At 41.4% G+C, this 24,147-nt stretch overlaps 2 protein-coding genes across 18 annotated transcripts in view; one reads left to right on the top strand and one right to left on the bottom strand.

The window, feature by feature from the left end:
* The window catches only part of LOC129815315 (CUGBP Elav-like family member 4), a 146,516-nt gene extending 138,193 nt beyond the window's left edge, over window positions 1-8,323 (top strand). For all 14 annotated transcript variants that reach the window (XM_055869021.1, XM_055869020.1, XM_055869014.1 and 11 more), the window contains one exon: window positions 1,600-8,323. The gene's annotated coding sequence lies outside the window, so the exon portion shown is untranslated. The remainder of the gene's footprint in view (window positions 1-1,599) is intronic.
* The window catches only part of LOC129815314 (protein hinderin-like), a 28,903-nt gene continuing 8,738 nt past the window's right edge, over window positions 3,983-24,147 (bottom strand). For all 4 annotated transcript variants that reach the window (XM_055869004.1, XM_055869003.1, XM_055869005.1 and 1 more), the window contains 6 exons: window positions 15,374-15,513; window positions 13,855-14,483; window positions 13,676-13,762; window positions 13,405-13,520; window positions 13,163-13,283; window positions 3,983-9,094 (listed from right to left, as the gene is read on the bottom strand). In XM_055869004.1, coding sequence (XP_055724979.1) covers window positions 8,890-9,094; window positions 13,163-13,283; window positions 13,405-13,520; window positions 13,676-13,762; window positions 13,855-14,483; window positions 15,374-15,513 — 1,298 coding nt within the window. In that variant the 3' untranslated portion in view covers window positions 3,983-8,889. The remainder of the gene's footprint in view (window positions 9,095-13,162; window positions 13,284-13,404; window positions 13,521-13,675; window positions 13,763-13,854; window positions 14,484-15,373; window positions 15,514-24,147) is intronic.

The following is a 24,147-nucleotide window of genomic DNA, read 5'->3' as shown; positions in this document are numbered from 1 at the left end:
CTGAAATGTCTTGAGTCAATAAGTATTCAACCCCTTTGTTATGTCAAGCCTAAATGAGTTCAATAATACAAATGTGCTTAACAAGTCACATAATAAGTTGCAAGGACTCACACTGTATGCAATAATAGTATTTAACATGATTTATGAATGACTACCTCATCTCTGTACCCTACATATACAATTATCTGTAAGGTCCCTCAGTCGAGCAGTGAATTTCAAACACAGATTCAACCTCAAAGACCATGGAGGTTTTCCTCCCAAAGGTCAGCTATTGGTAGATGGGTAAGAATAAAAAAGTAGACATTTAATATCCCTTTGAGCAAGGTGAAGATATTAATCATGCTTTGGATGGTGTATCAATACATCCAGTCACTACAAAGATACCAGGTGTCTTTACTAACTCAGTTGCCGGAGAGGAAGGACACTGCTCAGGGATTTCACCATGAGGCCAATGGTGATTTTAAAACAGTTCGAGTTTGTCTGTGATATAAAACTTAGGATTGAGCAACAACATTGCAGTTACTTCACAATACTAACCTAATTGACAGAGTGAAAAGAAGGTAGGCTATGCAGAATAAAATAATTCCAAAACACACATCCTGTTTGCAATAAGGCACTCGAGTAAAACTGCAAAAAAGGTGGCAAAGAAATTACTTTATCTCCTGAATACAAAGCATTATGTTTGGGGCAAATCCAAAACAACACATTACTGAGTACCACTCCATATTTTCAAGCATAGTGGTGGCTGCATCATGTTATGGGTATGCTTGCAATCATTAAGGACTGGGGAGTTTTTCGGGATAAAAAATAAACAGAATGGAGCTAAGCACAGGCAAAAACCTAGAGGAAAACCTGGTTCAGTCTGCTTTTCAACAGACATTGGGAGACAGATTCACCTTTCAGCAGGACAATAACCTAAAACACATGGCCAAATATACATTGCAGTTGCTTACCAAGATGACATTGAATGTTCCTGAGTGGCCTGGTTACAGTTTTAACTTAAAATCAGCTTGAAAATCTATGGCAAAACTTGAAAATAAAAAAGATCAACAACCAAATTAATAGAGAGGAATAAGTCAAGGGTATGAATACTTTCTGAAGGCATAGAATATTTAACATATGTATATTACAATTAATTAGCATATACAGTATATAATATTTGTTAATATATTGTACATTTTAATTTATTTAATTACATATATACAGTTCAAACAAATTAGAATGTATTTTATTTGAGTGTGAAAATATGTTTTGCTGGGGCAAATCAAATCAAATTGTATTAGTCGCATGCGCCGAATACAACAGGTGTAGACCTTACAGTGAAATGCTTACTTACCTCCTAGCCCCTAACCAACAATGCAGTTTTTTTTTTAAACAAACAAATACAGATAAGAATAAGAAATAAAAGTAACAAGTAATTAAAGGGCAGCAGTAAAATAACAATAGCGAGACTATATACAGGGAAGTACCGGTAAAGATTCAATGTGCGGGGGCACCGGTTAGTTGAGGTAATATGTGGGTAGAGTTATTAAAGTGACTATGCATAGATCTGATTTTACTGTTAGCAATGAGTAAAGGACCGTATTCTCAATTTTCCAGGTTTTTGTTGAGCTGGAACATATGTTGATTACATGAACAACGCCATTGAACTGAAGGATCACCGGGACACAGGTTTCTTTGAGGCTGGTATGAAACTGGATCAAATACTGGGCTGAACATTAAGAAATAGATGACCAAGTAACAGAAAATTCTGTTGGATGTACCTTTTGGACCTCAGAAAACTCCTGCAAGCCTGGGTAGCTCCAGGGCGCCGACTGTCTTTATCGCCTCCCCTCCTCTCTCTCTCTACCTAACCACACCTGAACGACAGCTACCTTACAGGACCACAAGTGAGGTATTATTTAAATTAAATAAAAAACAGAACAGAGATGGAGGAAACATGGATGATAAGAGTTCCAAGAATTAAACAAACTTTGAAAAATACTTTATGGGGGAATGCCATAGGATATCTCTATGTAAATGTGTTTGGGTATGGGGAAACAACTTTTTAAAGAACAATTTTACAGGACGAGAAACAACGAAAGAATATGTTTCTCGGAAGAAAGAGCTTTGTAGGGAAAGCGATATTTCATCTTTAGCTTGGAGTGCCTGTCTGTTTCCAGGGGACACCGTTGGCAAGGAGAGCCAGAGCAACGGTCTCCAGGGAGTCTTACCTGTCATTCCTTAGTTGTTTTAGGGACCAAAAGACCAAACGTTTTTATTGCTGAGGACTTGCAGCTCTATTAATATACTCAGACCACTGCATCTCTTTTAAATCGCTGTTAACCGATTAAAGAGTTGCATTTAAAAGGTGTACAGAGTGTATACACACACACACACACACACACACTACATGTGTACATACATATATATTGCTGATATGCTTTTTGAATACAGCCAAAACTATTTCCGATGACCGATGGGGTCGCTCACTTCACTAGTTTACAATTAACTATTCAAAATGTTAATTTTTTCCCCCTTCTCATTTTCTCTTGGGGGATGACATGGAGAGTGCATGGGAAGGTTTGTTCCATATTGCAGCCTTACCTTTTCTAACATGAAATCCTAACCTCATAGTTAAAACAACATAATGTTTTGAAATATATGAACTTGTTTATATTTGCAGTACATATACACTACCAGTCAAATGCTTGGACACCTACTCATTATAGGGTTTTTCTTTATTCTTACTATTTTCTACATTGTAGAATAACAGTGAAGACATCAAAACTATGAAATAACACATATGGAATCAAGTAGTAACCAAAAAAGTGTAAAACAAATCAAATATATGTTAAATGTGAGATTCTTCAAAGTAGCCACCCTTTGCCTTGATGACAGCTTTGCACACTCTTGGCATTCTCTCAACCAGCTTCATGAGGTAGTCACCTGAAATAAATTTCAATTAACTGGTGTGCTTTGTTAAAAGTTCATTTGTGGAATTTCATTCCTTCTTAATGCATTTGAGCCAATCAGTTGTGTTGTGACAAGGTAGGGGTGGTATACAGAAGATAGCCCTATTTGGTAAAAGACCAAGTCCATATTATGGCAAGAACAGCTCAAATAAGCAAAGAGAAACGAAAGTCCATCATTACTTTAAGACATGAAGGTCAGTCAATCCAGGAAATGTCAAGAACTTTGAAACTTTCTTCAAGTGCAGAAGCAAAAACCATCACGCGCTATGATGAAACTGTCTCTCATGAGGACAGCCACAGGAAAGTGAGGATAAGTTCATTAGAGTTAATTGCACCTCAGATTGCACCCCAAAAAATGCTTCACAGAGTTCAAGTAACAGACACATCTCAACATCAGCTGTTCAGAGGAGAGTGCGTGAATCAGACCTTCATAGTCAAATTGCTGCAAAGAAACCACTACTAAAGGACACCAATTAGAAGAAGAGACTTGCTTGGGCCAAGAAACATGAGCAATGGACATTAGACCGGTGGAAATCTGTCCTTTGATCTGATTTTTGGTCCCAACCGCCATGTCTTTGTGAGACACAGAGTAGTTGAACGGATGATCTCCGCATGTGTAGTTCCCACCGTGAAGCATGGAGGAGGTGTGATGGTTTGGGGGTGCTTTGCTGGTGACACTGTCCGGAATTTATTTTGAATTCAAGGCACACTTAACCAGCATGGCTACAGCATTCTGCAGCGATATGCCATCCCATCTGGTTTGCGCTTAGTGGGACTATCATTTGTTTTTCAACAGGACAATGACCGAAAACACACCTCCAGGCTGTGTAAGGGCTATTTGACCAAGAAGGAGAATGGAGTGCTGCATCAGATGATCTGGCCTCCACAATCACCCGACCTCAACCCAATTGAGTGAACAGTGAAAGAAAATTAGACAAGTGCTCAGCATATGTGGGAACCCATTCAAGACAGTTGGAAAAGCATTCCTCATGGAGCTCGTTGAGAGAATTACATTTACATTTAAAAAAAAACATTTTTAGTCATTTAGCAGACGCTCTTATCCAGAGCGACTTACAGTAGAGTGCATACATTTTATTACATTTTACATACGGAGACAAGGATATCCCTACCGGCCAAACCCTCCCTAACCCGGACGACGCTATGCCAATTGTGCGTCGCCCCACGGACCTCCCGGTTGCGAGGTCAAGAGTGTGCAAAGCTGTCATCAAGGAAAAGGGTGGCTACTTTGAAGAATATAAAATCTAAAATATATTTTGACACTTTTTAACACTTTTTTGGTTACTACAGGTGTGTCCAAACTTTTGACTGGTACTGTATATGTATAACACACATTAAAGCTAATGTATTCATATATATATATACACATATATACAGTATATATGGATAAAGATATTAATCAAAATAATATATGTATTTATATGCACATATTTTATGTATGTGTGTCTGTATATAGAACGGCTATTGACTATGTTGAGCTGTCATTTTTTTGTAGATTTTAGCTGGAGTTTGAAACACTGCTCTGCTTAGGAAGAGGCGCAAATCTGGCAGCTCCCAAAACTGCAGTCATTCCTCTCTCTGATAAACTATATATGCTGATACACACATATTCCTAAATATATGTGTGAAGCACAGGAGGATGGTGGCACCTTAATTGGGGAGGATGAGCTCGTGGTAATGGCTGGAGCGGAATCAGTGGAATGGTATCAAACACATGGTTTCCATGCCATTTCATTCCTCCGTTCCAACCATTATTATGAGCTGTGCTCCCCTCAGCAGCCTCCACTTGATGTGAAGATTCACATATTTAGGTGAACATACTATTTGAAAATGCAAAAAAGCCACTTCTCAGTAGCAGGCTCAAAGAGAAATCAGGCTAAATTAATATTAGAGGTAAAGGACAAACATCTTCGACTCGATTCCAAACCTATCTTTTTAACTTCACAGTACACTACACAAACTTAACATGTACAAACTAAGTGTGCTCTTTGAAACATGAACCAAAATAAATGAATACCATGACCTTTTCGCTCTCTTAATTGCATTCAGTAAGTAAGTGCATATAGCGTATGGGCTGTCACCACAGGTGTGCCTTGTCACCTGCAGAATCTGCCATCAAGCACTGTGCTCTCAAGCACTGTGCCCTAGGTTTCCAGAAATCGCGGTTGGAGGACTCCTGGAATAAGGAGGGAATAAGCAGGACATCCAGAATCCTCCGAACAGGATTTCTGGAAAACCAGGAAATTTAGTGAACGTTCCAGGAATTTTGCAACCCTACTCATAACACTACTGTAAGCAGCCAACGCACTACGATGATGTCAATACTGCAAGTCGCATCAGTCATGTCATTTCACATTTCCATAGAGAGCTTTAGCAGTAAGGCATGTCAAAGCTAACAAATCGTTCAGATGTTAAGACCATCAATGTCCTCTCAAACATCCATAAAGTACCATGAACTACTTGGACTAGCATTAAGTACTCGGACAATCACAGACTAATTGTGATGTTTATTTGTCATTACACTTTCTATCAAAGTGGGCATTATGTACTCTCCGCGAGAACACGTACTAACTAAAGGGAGTGCTTGGAAATGCTGTGCAAGTATAAGAAACCTTGAGGTTGTGTTCCATTAGGTTTGGTCTAAATTAAATTGATGATAACAGAGGTTAAAATGCCTGTCATTGTGAATTGTATGGTTATAACTTATTGGTGAAGTTTCATGATGTTAAAACAAACTGCAGACCTAGAGAAGTGTTTTTTCTACTGTACACAAAGAAACCAGGAAGTGTTTTTTTAATGTAAACAGCCAGCACCAATTCAGCCATTGTTGTATGGAGCTCTGTAACTGTTTCTCGCCACACCATTCCAGTGCCTGCGTCTAACCTTTCCTAAGACAAGGATGTAGTGGTAAATAAAAGGTGGGTAAACACTGAATGCCGGTCGAGACTGCCAGGCAGATCCCAACGCCAATACTAACAGTGTTAATTCAGCGCACTAGGTGCATAACTGCTAAACATCATATCAAAACTGTTTTTACCTGCAACTAGCCTCTACTACATCCCTGCAACAAGGTCCATCTCACCCTGTCCCCCCCCGATGCAAACAGGCCTAAAACTCTCCTTGACACATCCATATTTCTCTGGGTTTGTCAAGTCCAGTGTTTCCAAAACACCTCTCTTCATTATTTATCAACGGTCAACCCTATCTTGAGCTCTTGAGATGTTCCCATTGGCATCAATCAATTTATGATTTACTTGAAATTCAAAGTTTTATGAGTATCTCAAGTTAGGATTTGAATCCTAAGTCACTTCAATACCAGCTTTTACTCAGCTCACTCTCTCCCTCCTTTCATGTACACTTTCCCCTTGAAATTCATCCCTTACTCACCATTTTGTTCTGTTTTGTCTTATTTCCCTGCTTGCTCCCCTCTCTCTGCTTAGTTTCAACCGAATTCCAAGACCTGAGAGTACTGGATAGGTGTCAGCAATATCATGGAAACTCCCTTTGCCTTTCAAGTAGGCTATAGAGCTATTAGTGCGTTTCTTAGACCTATCCCAATGTTTTCTAATCGAGCGAATGAAGGCAGAGGAATGACTGGAATTGAGCACCTCTTTCACAAGCTCTAACTTTCAGCTGCAACTGTTTACATATAAATTGAGAGAACAGTGGTTAAAAAACAATGAGAAACAAACAGAAGTTTGAATATAAATATCTATAAATATATACATAAACCGATGAATATACTGTAAATGTTTTTGTTGCTCTGTTTTCCTCTGTACATAGGTTTGCATATTTTATAGGACTTTTACTTCTATCTACAAGGACTGAATAAAAATTCAACTTTAAATACTTTAAAAAGATGAACGAAAACCTACAAGAAATTAAACCAGGTTTTTAAAAAGAGTCCATAGGCATATGGTACAACTGTAGGACCTGACCTAGGCATTTAACCAGAAAAGTCAGGGAGAGCATAGAACTCAATTAGAGCATTGACCTTTTTATACAAGTATTTTGGGGTGTCTTTAATTTATTTATTTACGTATTTATTACTTCTGTTTACAAACGATACGATATGCATGATTTCATGGCATTATTTTTTTTATGAGTTGGTATGTGACCAAATCGTTTTTTTATATTCACGTATAGGCCTACATTGTGGTACATTGTTGACTACTGTTATTGTCTACAGGATCACGACTCCAACAATAAACTGAGAAATAGAGATTATGCTCATATTTGACAATTGTTTTGTTAAGTAATCTGAGGTTTTTCTGCTGTTCTTTTTCCATTTGTGATGCTGTTTTATTCAATATCAGAGCTCTACTGTTCTACTTCATCATACCACACATTACCCAAATGTATTTAAATGTATCTCAACTGGTCAATCTTTCTAGATGATTAATGCTTATAAGTCCATTCAAATTGCGGTATATTTGTAAATGTTCACATTCAAATTGAGAATTCAGCTAAATGTGGCAGCCTATAGGTTGCAATGACAATAACATGACAATTTACTGTTTCAAAATGTAAATAAATACAATTAAACCTTTCCAGAAAAACATCAAAACCTTGTTAGCTGTGAATGTGTTGAACAATTTGAATGGACCTTTGCTGTTTTATCATTCCGTTTCAACACTGCTCTGTTGTCTAAGCTCTTGTAACACTTCAAAATATGGGATAAACATTAGGCTATTACATAGCCTATAAGGACAAGTAGTAAACTAAGGTTGCTAAAATTGGATGTCTATCCATGACAGAGGAATTGCCTCTCGTTGCTGCTTATTTGAAACCGTAATTAGCTGATTAGTGCCAATTAGTAATTATAATACCTGGTAAAATAAGGATGGAATAAAAAATACAATTAAAATAATTATAAATCCCACGTACAATGTGTCCCTTATTTTGAGGTGTTAGGAGTTCTGTATTAATCATGTTATATATTTTTTTAATGTCTTATAGAGCTCTGGTGTTGTGCAAGTGTTCAGTTCTATCCAGGGTAAAACACCCATCAAAAACTGCACTATTTCATCAAATATTGTTACCAAATTTCTGATCATTTATTCTACCTTCAATGCTGTTATTAAGTGTTTATTCCTACAAGCTAGTGTTCTTAGGAGAATAACATTAACTTCTTCAATGGATTCAAAAGTATTCTGAAGACAATTTCAGCACATGAAGGGGATGGGGAATTGAATGTTACGTGTTGAGCTTTGCCATGTCTGATGAGGTAGGCTTCTCATTGATTAATGCGCTTTAGGCTCCGGCCCTCTTCTCTGGTCCCTGGACTCTTTTGTAATTTTAATGAATGATGCGTCTCAGCTTAGCTCAATAATAAAGCACAGTCTAGAATACACCTGTCTTGACTCAAACTTACTGCATATTCTAAAAGTGCCTTGAACAGCGTCATATTCATTAGGCACCAAATGTAAGACTTTAAAAAAATTAAAATGTTTTGCTACAGTTTGCCCTAATGAATATTACCCAGTTCTAGTAATACTTCAGTTTCCTAATGTGTCTATCTCTGAGATAATGTGACCAAGGTGGTCAGTGGAACACACAAAAGTTTTACAAACATTTGACCATTTATGTTGAAGTTATAAGAAATCCATATATCAGTACAATTATAGCGCATTTAGCTACTTTGTGGGTGACCATGTCTCTACATGTGGGGACCACTACACAAAGATATTAAATAAATTACAGACTATTTATATTCAATATAAAAAAGGTATTGCATTACAAACACACAATAGTATAATGAACAAAATCATGATTGTTTTGGAACTTCCAACTGTAAGGCAAACAGAAGGCACTGATCTTGATTTTAGAGCCAACTGTAAATATCAAGTAAATGATTAAGAATGATTTAAATGTTCATATTTTTCTCAGGGTACCTACCCCCGGATCCCCCACCCCCTCAGCAAATGAAGAAGATTTCTTCCAGTATCTGGCTCTCCTCCAGGTCCTGCTGGGTGGTCCGGTAGGGGCCAGGACGGGAGAGCAGAGCTTGGTGGGCTGGTTTGGGGGCACTGGGGGCGGGCGGGCGTCGGGGAGGGTTGCCTCGCTTGGGCACAGAGATGGGACTGAAGACCTCCAACAACTCAATCAAGGAGGAGTCCAACCTAGAGCAAAAACACAGATGAAGAGAGGAATCAATAAATGAAAACGCATTTGATAACTATGGTAAGTCTTCTTGCTAACATAATCGCAATATTGCCTTTGTAATATTGTCCTTTCTTAAAATTAAAACTCTCCAGCATTCATGTTATCCTTTTGCTTAACAGGAACTAGACAAGGCACGAGGCCAAAGCATGTCTGTGGCACAAAGCTTGTAGTGCAAATGTGCAGTGCACCTCGTATTTGTTAACATACAGAAGATATGAAAGGATATCCCTATACGGATGAACTGTAAATAAAATGTTTCTGTTCTGTAGTGTCCATTGATGCCTAACACAACCAGCGTTAAAAGTCTAAAGCCCTGGGGTCGACAAGCAAAAGGGCATTAGATGTTACAGGTGCAACAGAAGGAGAGTCGAGCGAGGGCGCACGGGGCATTCTCTACCAGAATAAGAATGAGGGAAGAAATAAATAAACCAAAGCGAGAGATTAAGCTAATATAGATTCCATCCTTCAGTATGGCTGCTTGATAAATTATTCAGTGTGTACACAGTTGGACGAGTGCATTCCAGATAGAAAACATGAATTCTTAAAGCACGCTAACATAATTCTCTGCTCGTTTTAAGCAGCATCAATTTGCATCTGGCCGACAGTTGGCATGTGCGGTCAGTCTTTTTGTATTTGTTTACATAATATTTATAGTTCTATTTTCTGTATTTTAACTTCATGGCTTTAATTGGTGCAGAAAGAATGATCACTGTAGTTTTCCATCAAATTATTTAGAAAATCTATGTACAGTACATTGAATGAATCTGTGAGTGTAGAGAGAGAAAACAGAGGGGACACCTATAGGGGATAATACCCGCTGGGAAATAAACATGATTGAAGCTAAAGTAAGTAAATCTGTCTTCTTCATTTGGTCTCCTTCTGCCTGTCAATAGCACTTAGTAGAGAGAGAGAGAGAGAGAGCGAGAGCGAGAGAGCGAGAGAGAGAAAGAGTGGGGGAGAGAAACTTTGTCCGGGCTCCCTCTTGAAATGTGAGAATTAGCATTTATATTTGTAGATTTATTTAATGGACAGGGCTCTCAAACAGCAATCCATCAATGGATGACATCGCTGTAATGAATAATGCATCACTTACCGGTGGTCACAATCTATAACAAGAGGAAAGGGGGGTGAAGGGGGGGTACAGTTTCGGCAAGGGAATGGGCCGAATGGTGAGAATTCTAATGGTTTGGAGGGGCCATGTATACCAAAGGCCTTCGTTGTTTTACGCAAGGTTCAATATCGAATGGCCTACGGGTATTAATATAACTCAAGGGAGCCCTTTTACGATTCTGCTTCACTACTCTCTATGTATTCACACAGAGAAGTCACAATGACAAAAATAATAATTGCATTCGACAATGACTACTCAAAAATGTTGCTACCGTCCACATCAGACTGGCGGCTAAATTCACCGGACATATCTATACTTTCTTGGGTTACTATGAAAGTTTTAACTTAGCTCTCGCAGAACTGCAGTTTGTCTATCCACTTCTCCTTCCCTCCCAGTTGTTTCGGTCTTCTCTCATTAAAGATGGCCATCTTGCCCAGCGCCCCCATTCATTTTCAGTCTAAACAGTAATATAAAAATCCTACGATGGCAGGCAGGCATATCCCAGATGTCAATACCCTGCCATTCAATAGCAAGTAGGCTAGGTGAGTCGAAGGGGAAGGCAGGAGGAGCAGTAGGGTGCAATGGAACTCTCTTTACTAACTAACACGGGAGGCCGGGGATTAACCCCCAGTCCCATTTAGCGATTTGCACCTTTAACATTCAATTAGTTAAGACTTAATGGTTGTTAGGGTTTGTTGGTGAATGAAAAGAGGCAGTTCATCAATAGAGTAAGGACCAAGCTACAGTGTGCGTCAGATTTTGCAATTCAATGGCACTCATTCAATGTTAGTGTGGAATTCCTGAGTTGCTTTGGTTGGTGGCAGGCATGCATTAAGGGGGACACATGGGCATCGTAGGGCTTACCCATCACTCTCATAACATCTGCAAAAGTCTACATAGTGTCAGGACGACCCTCGCCAACCTCCCCTCCCTGCAAAACAAAACCCCTTAAAATGACTCGCTTCATTGATTCACTCCACACACACAAAATCAGATTTGTGTCTGAATAATGCAGGAAGCTGCTTCCAGACTGCGGACTACAATAAAATATGTATCTGTCCATACATAAGCTAGCATTCTCAGGTGCTTGTTAGCCTAAGCAGCTCTGCATCGCTGGGGTTTGTTGTCTGGATGAAAGGGCAGGTAAGAGCAGAGCAGGCAGAAGAGATGCGCTAGTCTAATCTGACTGATTACAGTCGGTTTGTTGGAAGATTACAAATCAACTCTTGGCTACTATGCTGGTTGGAGAGGGGTTTAGGAGACCAGAACTGTCTGTTGCTCCCATTTAGTTGGCTTCGATCAATTATCCAAGACAGACATCTGTTGGTTATTGAACATACAGAGTGTGAAATGTGCAAGACAATCTTGGATGTCTTGCACTGACCTCAGCAAAACTTTTTGTTTTGTTTAAAGTTGACAGTTTAACATTGGATCAAGCTTATAATAATTAAATTATTGAATACAGCGCTTTAACAATGACAAATGTGGTCATTGTTAAGAGCAAACCTCTCAGAAGGACCCAATTGAAATGACTTCAAAGTTCACTGTTATTATGATCTGTATCCATTATTTCCCTTTGTGGTTTTAATGGCCATCTGCTTGAGTTTACACTGTTCGATTGGCATGGTGGTGGTGGTTACTTGAACCATACTGCATTGTTTATGATTCAGAACATTGTGAAGAGCTGTCCTTCTGGCTGAGTCAGAGACAAGCTGTCTTTCTGTTTCATGTTGGCTAGGCTATGGACCAGTAGAAGGAAATGTGGAGTTCACACTTGAAGAACATTTCATATGCAAAGACAAAAATACACTTGCCAGAAGTAAAAAGGGAAAAAGTAAGAAACATAATCCCTTTCCTTAAAAATGACATGCTAATAAACATTTGTCCACAGCATTCTATGCTAACTAGAAGTGCACACTCAGACACACACAGGAAGACCACACACTGTCACATTAATTACCTTTCAACAAAAAGGGTGGGGAGGGGGGGGTAATAATGAATTTCATTCCCTTTTTTTAGAGTGTGTCTCACGCTAGTGATTCATTCCTCTCTGCGCTCTGTCTCTCCTTCTTCTCTCTCCCCTCTCATTATTGCGAGAGAGCTAGAGAAAGAGAGACTGTGCATCCCCACAGAAGTCTGTTCAATTACCTGCTGCTGGGTCCCAGCTAGACCGACTAATGGAACGCAGCTTGGCTCCTGTCAGCCTCGCCGCTAGCCTGGGAGAAAGCTTAATTTAGCCCATCAAACACTAAGGCCCAGTGCTGGCCAGGCCTGCCTCAGACGCCTGCTCCCCTTTCCTTCCTTCCTTTACTTTTTCTAACCTTTATTTTTTTTTTCCTTACCCATGCACCGACATATTGAATTGCATTTCCCCGTGCTCTGTTCATAAAAATAGTCTGGTTTGTGTATTTCTAATCTAAATGTTTACAGATAAGTGGGTAAAAAATGCACTATGAAATGCTGTTGAAAATATAGAACTGCTTTTAAAGACGATCTGTTTATTTAGTGCTCATGGTATGTGTTAATAATAGATTGTAATAATGTACCCATATGATATAAAGTATAGCAACCCGCACACTGATGAATGCTCCTGCTCAAGGTCAAAGGTCAAGCTGACACAACAAAACACCAGGAGCATTCATCGGTAGACAGGGATCTATTCTCTATTCCATCAGGGACCTATTCTCTATTTTGTGTTTACTTTTTGTACCCAGCACCTGCAACTTACTGCAACTTACACTACATTTGACAATAATAATAATGTCATCATAGACTACTTTTTGGACAACACACTTTATTTTGACCTTGAGTGCTGATAATGATGTGATGTTGTGGTGCAGTACAGTGGAAACAGCAGTGGTATATGGGATGAAACAGTGTTTTGATTGGGACACCGGGATCCAATGAGGCTTACCTTGCATCGTGAGTCCTACGTAGCGTGGGAGGCATCACTGGTGCTGGGGTGGCTTTGAGTCTGCTCTGGGACACCACAAGAGAGGTGGCCATATCCCTCCTGGAATTGTTATGACAGGGCTCTGCAGATGGAGGACAACAACAAATGGACTTCAAAACCCTAATGACGGAGACGATAAGCCAGGGATGGAGAACTGGCGGCCCGTGTATACACACACACACACACACACACACACAACCTACCAGATAAATGTATGGAGTTTTGCAGGGGGATGTGTGCAGTATGTTCTTTGAGTGGAGGAGCTTCTTGTTCTGCTGTTTCACCCAAGTCCTCTGCATCGTCACACCCTCTCATTTCACTGCAGACACACACAGTCAAGCTTACATTCAACTGCTTGGTAAGCTAAAGGCTAGATTACTAGATAGAGTGAGTGAGTGAGTGAGTGAGTGAGTGAGTGAGTGAGTGAGTGAGTGAGTGAGTGAGTGAGTGAGTGAGTGAGTTCCATGATTTTACCTGAGTAACACATGTTCATTGGGTAAAGGATCAGTCCCGTTTCTGGACATGGAATGGCCGAGTTCAGCTGCAGTGGCTTGCTGGAACCTGCAAGAGAGACAAAATGAAGTACATGCCCCAATTATTGTGCATATATTGTTAGATGTATAATTTTTCTAAAATATAATTAAATTCAATACCTGCTGTAATCGAGGCGCGTGTGGAGGAGCTGCTGGTTCTGTCTGATCAGCCTCTCCTCCTGCTGCGCCAGCCGCGCCTGCAGCCGCTCCCTCTCCACCTCCAGCTGCAGCTTCTGCAGGAGCAGCTGGTGCTTCCTCTCCTCCCAGTCCAGGAGGGGCGCAGTCAGGTCCCTCTCTGACCCTGCTCCCTGCCACGCTGGGTCCCCTTCGAGTAGTAACTTCCGGGGTCTAGGTAGACGTCTGCTGTCTTCGGATGGTTCACCAGAGCCGCTGTGGAGCCGTGGGCTGGTGTTGCCCAGTCGAAGGTCTTCTGTGGCCCCTCTATGGGGAAACCCCCCATTGACCAGATGCTCCCGTCTGCTACGGGCCCCTACTCCTCGGCAACCCTGGCATTTGATTGGTCCCTGGGATTGGTTGCTAGAGGATGAGGAGGGAGGGGAGGTGGCTAAGTGGAGGTCGTCTGAGAGAGAGGCAGGACTGAGGTACGGGACTCTTCCTCTGCCACTCTCTCTTCCCCCTCCGTTTGTCCCTGTTCCTCCAGGAGTGGGCAGGCCCAGGTAGGAGCCATCCCAGGCTGTGGCTATCTCTGCCCTGCTAGGCTTGGTGGAGCCTACCTCACTGCTGGGGGCCTGTGGAGACAAGAGAGGCACCCAGTCAAATATACCCTTCTATTTTTATCTATTGTAAATATATTATTCAATGTTACTATTTCATGTTATGCACCTGTACTAGATTTCAGCCTATTTCAGCTCTATGGGGGCATCAATAAAATCTGAAATGTGTCATGTGTTTGTCTCCAATCTCCACAAGTGTATAAGTGGTAAGGGCAAGAGGTCAATTTTGCAGTTAGTTACCTCACTCTGATAGTCACTCCTTCCCCCTTTTTAACTTTTCTGTGAGAGAGCAGTGGTTAAGCCAAGATGGACCCGACACCAATACAATGCAGAACTAAGATGTGGGTTTGGGCAAGACTGAGATTCTCATGAAAGTGCTGAGCACAGGGAAACCAAGGTGAATGAAGCGAGAGAGATAAACACAAAGTAAGGTAAAGCCCACCTTCAGCAAGACAAGAGAGTGACTAATTCAGTGTGAGGTCACAGAGCATGCAAACACATTACTCAGCCCCACTGTAGGACACGGAGGACGACAAAGTGATCTATCCTCAGAGCAGGGGGACCCAGGAAGTTGTCTCTAAATGGTTACCTTGAGAAAAGCAACCGGTTGTGCTACTTAATGTATGTGTTCATAATGTATAGTGATTTTTTTTTACTATTGTGATATCTGATATGCTGTCTAGGTCCAAGTAAGGGTAATTTAAAAATAAAATGTGTGTGTGAGTGTTTCCCTCCCAGTTGGCAGCATTGTGATTGATGGTGAACAGTGGCGGTAGCTTGGAGATAGCTCACCGGGGAAGATTATTCACACACAGACACGCACCACTCGCCATCTCTCTCAGACACACATCTGTATCACACACTCTTACTACGCACACTCGCACAGACACACACAGAGTGAGTACCTTTCTGTGGGAGTTAGAGTGGGAGCTGCAGGAGTGGCTGAGCTGGGTGATAGACTGGTTGAGTTTCTCCTGCTGTTGAGAGAGGTACTGCTGGTAGAGCCCCAGCAGCTCCTGGCACTCCCGGTACTGCTGCTGTAGGCCTGGGCAACAGGGGGCTGGGGTTAAGGGTCATATTCTTGTCTTTATTCCCTTTTTTGGGATACATTTCAATTGACATTTTGAAGACATCAAATATAACCCCAAAAGAACATCTCCACCCACCACGCCTTCATTAGGCCAGGAAAGTAAACAGAACAGTGAGTTAATTCAAATAGTTGAAAAGGACAAACTGAAAAGAGAGCATGATAAAAAGTTGAGGGGCTTTTTCTCCATCTGGGTCGGCCCAGGCTGAGCTGAGCAGAGCTGGGCCGTGATGCCAGATCTGAGTGCTAGGCCGAATGCCAGACAGAGAGCTGGCACCTGACTGGCGCCACGCTGCAGAAGGCAGGACACAGCTCATCTGGTGCAGAACCACTGCTGGGCATGAGGGTCCCGCTAATGGCGGTGGTGGCACCGCTGGCACGCACACCCGGGCTGAGTGAGTAAGGTAGGTACACATACATGGGGTTAAGAAAGCATGGAATCTCATACTGTGTACTAGGGCAGACCCCATCTAGTCGACTGGTCCATTGTTTGGTCGATAGGCTGTTGGCTGTTGGTCATGGTGTGGCCTGCTGGAGGTCATTTTGCAGGGCTCTGGCAGTGCACCTCCTTGCACAAAGGCGGAGGTAGCGGTCCCGCTGCTGGGTTGTTGCCCTCCTACGGCCTCCTCCACGTCTCCTGATGTACTGGCCTGTCTCCTGGTAGCGCCTCCATGCTCTGGACACTACGCTGACAGACACAGCAAACCTTCTTGCTACAGCTCGCATTGATGTGCCATCCTGGATGAGCTGCACTACCTGAGCCACTTGTGTGGGTTGTAGACTCCGTCTCATGCTACCACTAGAGTGAAAGCACCGCCAGCATTCAAAAGTGACCAAAACATCAGCCAGGAAGCATAGGAACTGAGAAGTGGTGTGTGGTCACCACCTGCAGAACCATTCCTTTTTTGGGGGTGTCTTACTAATTGCCTATAATTTCCACCTTTTGTCTATTCCATTTGCACAACAGCATGTGACATTTATTGTCAATCAGTGTTGCTTCCTAAGTGGAGAGTTTGATTTCACAGAAGTGTGATTGACTTGAAGTTACATTGTGTTGTTTAAGTGTTCCCTTTATTTTTTTGAGCAGTGTATAATCAATCTGAACACAATACCCCATAATGACAAACTGAAAACAGCTTTAGACATTTTTGAATATTTATGAAAAATAAAACACAGAAATGCATTATTTACATAAGCATTTAGAGCCTTTGAAATGAGACTCAAAATTGAGCTCAGGTGCATCCTGTTTCCATTGATCATCCTTGAGATGTTTCTACAACTTGTTTGCACATGTGGTAAATTCAATTGATTGAACATGATTTGGAAAGGCACACACATCTCTAAGTGGTCCCACAGTTGACAGTGCATGTCAGAGCAAAAACCAAGTCATGAGGTCAAAGGAGAGCTCCGAGACAGGATCGTGTTAAGGCATAGATCTGGGAAAGGGTACCAAAACATTTCTGCAGCATTGAAGGTCCCGAAGAACACAGTGGCCTTCCTCATTCTTTAATGGAAGAAGTTTGGAACCACCAAGATTCTTCCTAGAGCTAGTTGCCTGGCCAAACTGAGCAATCGGGAGAGAAGGACCTTGGTCAGGGAGGTGACCAAGAACCCAATGGTCACTCTGACAGAGCTCCAGAATTCCTCTGTGGAGATGGGAGAACCTTCCAGAAAGACAACCATCTCTGCCGCACTCTACCAATCAGGCCTTTATGGTAGAGTGGCAAGACAGAAGTCATTCCTCAGTAAACAGCATGACAGCCCGCTTGGAGTTTGCCAAAAGGCACTTAAAGGACTCTCAGACCACAAGAAACAAGATTCTCTGGTCTGATGAAAACAAGATCGAACTCTTTGGCCTGTATGCCAAGTGTCACGTCTGGAGGAAACCTGGCATGATGGTGGCAGCATCATGCTGTGGGATGTCACGTCTGGAGGATACAGCCTCAAGTCTTCTTGGGTATGACACTACAAGTTTGGCACACCTGTATTTGGGTAGTTTCTCCCATTCTTCTCTTCAGATCCTCTCAAGCTCTGTCAGGTTGGATGAGGAGCATCACTGCAAAGCTAATTTCAGGTCTCTCCAGAGACGTCCGATCGGGTTCAAGTCCGGGCTCTAGCTAGGCCACTCAAGGACATTGAGACTTGTGCCGAAACCACTCATCCGTTGTCTTGGCTGTGTACTTAGGGTGGATGTCCTGTTACATTTGCAAACATTTCTAACAACCTGCTTTTGCTTTGTCACTGTATGTAGATTGGTGAGGAAAATGTTTAAAATGTAATAATTTTAGAATATGGCTGTAACGTAACAAAATGTCGAAAAAGTCAAAGGGTCTGAATACTTTCCTAATGATCTCTCTCTCTAGTCAAAAGTTTGGACACACCTACTCATTCCACGTTTCTTCTTTATGTTTACTAATTTCTACATTGTACAATAATAGGGAAGACATCAAAACTATGAAATGACACATATGGAATCATGTATGAACCAAAATATTATATTTTATATTTGAGATTCTTCAAAGTAGCCACCCCCAGGGTGTCCTGACTCTCTGTGGTCACTAAAGATCCCATGGCACTTATCTTAAGAGTAGGGGTGTTAACCCCGGAGTCCTAGCTAAATTTCCAATCTGTCTCTCATACCATCACGGTCACCTAATCATCCCCAGCGTACAATTGGCTCATTCATCACCCCTCCTCTCCACTGTAGCTATTCCCCAGGTCGTTGCTGTAAATGAGAATGTGTTCTCAGTCAACTTACCTGGTAAAATAAAGGTATATATATAAAACAAAAAAATAAAATTGCCTTGATGACAGCTTTGCACACTATTGCCATTTTCTCAACCAGCTTCATGAGTTAGTCACCTGGAATGCATTTCGATTAACAGGTGTGCCTTGTTAATAGTTATTTTGTGGAATTTCTTTCCTTCTTAATGCGTTTAGCCAATCAGTTGTGTTGTGACAAGGTAGGGTTGGTATACAGAAGATAGCCTTATTTGGTAAAAGACCGTCCATATTATGGCAAGAACAGCTCAAATAAGCAAAGAGTAAAGACAGTCCATCATTACTTTCAGACATGAAGGTCAGTCAATCCGGAAAATTTCAACAACTTTTAACATTTCTTCAATTGCAGTCACAAAAAACATCAAGCGCTATGACAAAACTGGATCTCATGAGGACCACCACAGAAAAGGAAGACCCAGAGGATACGTATTTTTTTTTTTTTTTTTTTTTAGTTCATTAGAGTTACCAGCCTTACCAGCCAGCACAAATAAATGCTTCACAGAGTTCAAGTTACAGACACATCTCCACCTCAACTATTCAGAGGAGACTGCGTGAATCAGGCCTTGTGGTCGAATTGCTGCAAAGAAACCACTACTAAAGGACACCAATAAGAAGAAGAGGCATGTAGGCCTCTCCAGGCCTCGCACCCACTGTGAAATTTGGTGGAGGATCGGTGATGATCTGAGGGTGCTTCAGCAAGGCTGGAATTGGGCAGATTTGTCTTTGTGGAGGACGCATGACTCAAGCCACATACAAGGTTGTCCTGGAAGAAAACGTGCTTCCTTCTGCTCTGAAAATTTTTCCCAACCCTGAGGATTGTTTTTTCCAGCAGGACAATGCTCCATGCCACACAGCCAGGTCAATCAATGTGTGGATGGAGGACCACCAGATCAAGACCCTGTCATGCCCAGCCCAATCTCCAGACCTGAACACCATTGAAAATCTCTGGAATGTGATTAAGAGGAAGATGGATGATCACAAGCTATCATATAAAGCCGAGCTGCTTGAATGTTTGTGCCAGGAGTGGCATAAAGTCACCCAACATCAATGTGAAAGACTGGTGGAGAGCATGCCAAGACGCATGAAAGCTGTGATTGAAAAGTTAAAACATTAGTATTGTGTTGTTCAAAATAAATATGAAGTTATTTCTTTGTTTTATTCGAGGTATGACAACACTGTATATTTTTTGTTATTTTGACCAGTTGTCATTTTCTGCAAATAAATGCTCTAAATTACATGTTTTTTTAAATTTGGGGGAAATGTTGTCAGTAATTTATAGAATAAAACAAAAAATTAAATTTTACCCAAACACACCTATAAATAGTTAAACCAGAGAAACTGACCATTTTGCAGTGGTCTCTTCATTTCAACCCCCACACAGAGAATTTGCAATGAACCTAGAATAACACATTACCAAATCCTCACCTGTAGTCACCCACAAAGACGGGTACACAGTCTCAAACACACTTCTACCAACCAACTACTACCCATAAACCTCCCTGCTCCAGGCCATATATTTTTATGGGTGGGCCATCGCCCCTGGCTGATGAGTTTCTCAACACATCACCTTTAAAAGTCCCTGATTTAACAGCAAATGAAAGTTTCAAAGTGAAGCCATATTGAAGTAACAGTCTGTGGAAGGATACGCTAGGAGAAAACACTTTGGTGTCGGAGGAGTTCAATCAAGCCTGGGAAATGAAACGGAGTAGGGCAAGAGAAAGACTCAGATGAAGTGGAATGAAAGTGAATGCCCTGTCGACAAATGCTCCAACGCTTCTTTCATACACTCTACCGGTAAGTAACACCTGAACCGTCTGTCTGCATAAGGCTGTTTTTCCACTGACATTACGTCATAGCAATCATAGGGAGTCATGACAACTGAAGTTATGTTATGACACATGGCTATCAAAACTCGACAGAACCAACCAAACATTTGTTTCAATTCCCATGTCAACGGATTCATATTGGTAATATAATGTCCTCTGGGTTAACACTTTTATTCAAAGGAATCTAGTACACGTCAGAGTCAACCCACACAAATCTGGTATTGCAAGCATCATGCTCCAACCAACAGTCATCGCAACCACAAACAATACCTATGCTGATTATAGGATGTGGATGTTCTGAGAGAGTGTAAACACACCTACGTTAAAAACATTGTTGGGCAGACGCAGACCCGCCTCTCAAGGCCTGGTAATCTAAGACGACTGGAGCGCAATTGATAAGGTTCTCTTCCAATGCCGAAAACAGTGAAAACTCTTCTCTGAGTCTTGGGCATGAGCCAATACGAATGCTCACCCTCTTCAATCAAAGCGGTAGCAACGGCTTCTTCTGCCCCTCAATCCAAAAATATACAAAATCAAGACTTTGCTTTCGAAGGCTTCAGACGGGGCCTGTCAAAATTATTCACTTGCCCTGTCAGGCCACGCCCAAATGAAATACACCTCAAGGTGGAATAAATTTGCACAGGAGAGGAATATTTTCAAAGCCTGACATTTTCGCACTGTGCAAAATCGACTGGGTGTGTGTTAGGTCACGGTGATGGGTAATTGATGAAAGTGTACAGTTAGCATAACTGGCTTAACCATAACAAATAAACCAGTTTACAATCAACCCAACAAAATACCAATAAATAGACTTGCTAACAATTACTATAGCGTAAAGGTTTACTCTGTGTATTGATGGTATTAAAAGGTCTAACAAAAATTATGCGATAAAGAAAATTCAAAGTTTAGCCCTTTAACCATTGCCTAAGGGAGGAGGGTAGAGACACTTATTTCAACCACGGCAGTGGTGTAAAGTCACTGACAGAAAAGTAAGGTAATTGATTAAAAAAGAAGTATGTGATTTGTGAAGCACCAACTCAGAATTGATATCTATCCTTTTTACCTCTCCAAGACATCATGCCAAGGAGAAATAACCAACTACAAGCTTATTCAAATCTTACATTTTATTCAGCACTTGAGCTACAAAATGGTCTTGACAAACATTTCAACAAGAACGCTTTCACTCATCTCTCATTGCGGGTCTTTAGATAGGAGAGATATACACATCCTCCCCTTGATAACCTGCCTCTTGGTAGATAAGACTGTAATGGAATTAGACTTTACAAGTCTTCCCCTAGTCTGTTTGCCTTTGGTGTCTCCTTAACCTTTAAAAGATCCATCTGGAACCCTACGTCTCAGAACTCTCTTTACGACTCCATGTTTGCGTTAAAGACCGGTTATCCCCTCGGGGTGCTTTAATCAAAGGGTTTTCCCCCCTCAAATTCCTTTTTAATGGAGTTTAGAAGTTTTGTGTAAATGCCAGGTCTCCCAGTCAAAGTGCCTTTAATTGAGTTGTGCTTTTCTAATTTCCCAGCTCTGCTGCCAATTGTGCAATTTACCAACCGGCGATTACTTTTCATATTTCGCTGTGTTTTCCCCCTAAATTGACGTCTCTCAACACGTCGGTTTGACCTGAGTGGAATCATTAAAGAGGACATCAAGGAGGGTGGGGGGTGCAAAAGTAGAGGAAACAGGGTAATTATGGGATGCTGTTGGAATTATAGAAAAGTTGCCAGGTCAGGCCAGGAGACTGAGCCTGACAGTGTTAGCTTGCTTAGAATCAACTGGTGGTGCTGTAACTGGTCATAAAAAGGTAAGATACAAAAGTATGTGGACAACCTTTCAAATTAGTGGATTCAGCCATTTCAGCCACACCTGTTGGTAACAGGTGTATAAAATTGAGCACACAGTCATGCAATCTCCATAGACAAACATTGGCAGTATAATGGCATTACTGAAGAGCTCAGTGACTTTCAACATGGTACCGTCATAGGATGCCACCTTTCTAAACAAGTCAGTTTGTCAAATTTCTGCCCTGCCAGAGATGCCCTGGTCAACTATAAGTGCTGTTATTGTGTAGTGGAAATATCTAGGAGCAACAACGGCTTAGCCGCGAAGTGGTAGGTCATACAAGCTCACAGAATGGGATCGCAGAGTGCTGAAACGCGCAAAAATCATCTGTCCTCGGTTGCAACACTTTCTACCGAACTGCCTCTGGAAGCAACGTCAGCACAAGAACTGTTCTTCAGGAAATGGGTTTCCATGGCCGAGTAGCCGCACACAAGCCAAAGATTACTATGTGCAATGCCAAGAGTCGGCTGGAGTGGTGTAAAGCACGCCGCCATTGGACTCAGGCTAGGCCCCTTAGTTCCGGTGAAGGGAAATGTTAATGTTACAGCATACAATGACATTCTAGACGATTCTGTGCTTCCAACTTTGTGGCAACATTTTGGGGAAGGCCATTTCCTGTTTCAGCATGACAATGCCCCCGTGCACAAAACGAGATCCATACAAATGTTTTGTCGAGATCGGTGTGGAAGAACTTGACTGGCCTGCACAGAGCCCTGACCTCAACCCCATCAAACACCTTTAGGATGAATTGGAACGCCGACTGCGAGACAGGCCTAATTGCCCAACATCAGTGTCCGACTTCACTCACTGAATGGAAGCAAGTACCCACAGCAATGTTTCAAAATCTAGAGGGAAACCTTCCCAGAAGAGTGAAGATTGTTATAGCAGCAAAGGGGGACCAACTCCATATTAATGCCCATGATTTTGGAATGAGATGTTCGATGAGCAGGGATCCACATACCTTTGGTCTTGTAGTGTATGACAGGATTCAGTGCATCAAGAAGAACAAGATTACCAAGACATGAGACAAGAGCAAATGCCACAGTCCCACAAGATAAAACGTCAGATAAGGAAACGGTTTCAAACACTGAATGTAATCCACAGTGAACTCAGACATGGGGCAAATGTCATTTTAAAATGTCAAGACATGGCCAAGACTCAAAATCGTGGAAAAAGCAGGAGGGAATGGAGGTACGCGGGCATGTAATAACGCTCATGGAGTATCTGTCATACCACTGAGGGTTGCAGTGGAGATATCAAGCTGTAGTCAATGCTGCCCCCTGCTGCCAGATAGGAATAGCTTTTAATTCTTTAGTGGCAGACTGGGCTGCAGTGTGTGCAAGTACACATGGCTGTCTTTTAAATCAGTGACTGATACAGACCTGGGAAGGCAAGAGAAGACCGGCAAGCACTGTGGCCCTCAAAAGACTGGAGTTGAGGATACTTCACACAGACAATGCCAGTGAGATAGGCCCTCTGTATTAGAGGTCGACGATTATGATTTTTCAACGCCTATACCAATAATTGGAGGACCAAAAAAAGCAGATACCGATTAATCGGACGATTTTTATATATTATATTTATATATGTAATGATGACAATTACAACAATACTGAATGAACACTTATTTTAACTTAATATAATACATCAATAAAATCAATTCAGTTTCAAATAAATAATGAAACATGTTCAATTTGGTTTAAATACTGCAATAACTAAGTGTTGGAGAAGAAAGTAAAAGTGCAATATGTGCCATGTAAAAAAGCTAACGTTTAAGTTCCTTGCTCAGAACATATGAAAGCTGGTGGTTCCTTTTAACATGAGTCTTCAATATTTCCAGGTAAGAAGTTTTAGGTTGTATTTATTATAGGACTATTTCTCTCTATACCATTTGTATTTCATATACCTTTGACTATTGGATGTTCTAATAGGTACTTTAGTATTGCCAGCCTAATCTCGGGAGTTGATAGGCTTGAAGTCATAAACAGCGCAATGCTTGAAGCACAGCGAAGAGCTGCTGACAAATGCAGGAAAGTGGTGTTTGAATGAATGCTTACGAGCCTGCTGCTGCCTACCACCGTTCAGTCAGACTGCTCTATCAAATCATACTTAATTATAATATAATAACACACAG

This window comes from Salvelinus fontinalis, chromosome 18 (assembly GCF_029448725.1).
Source record: "Salvelinus fontinalis isolate EN_2023a chromosome 18, ASM2944872v1, whole genome shotgun sequence".
Taxonomy (NCBI): Eukaryota; Metazoa; Chordata; class Actinopteri; order Salmoniformes; family Salmonidae; genus Salvelinus; species Salvelinus fontinalis.
The sequence above is the reverse complement of the archived record's forward strand: the minus strand, read 5'-3'. Positions and strand labels throughout refer to the sequence as shown.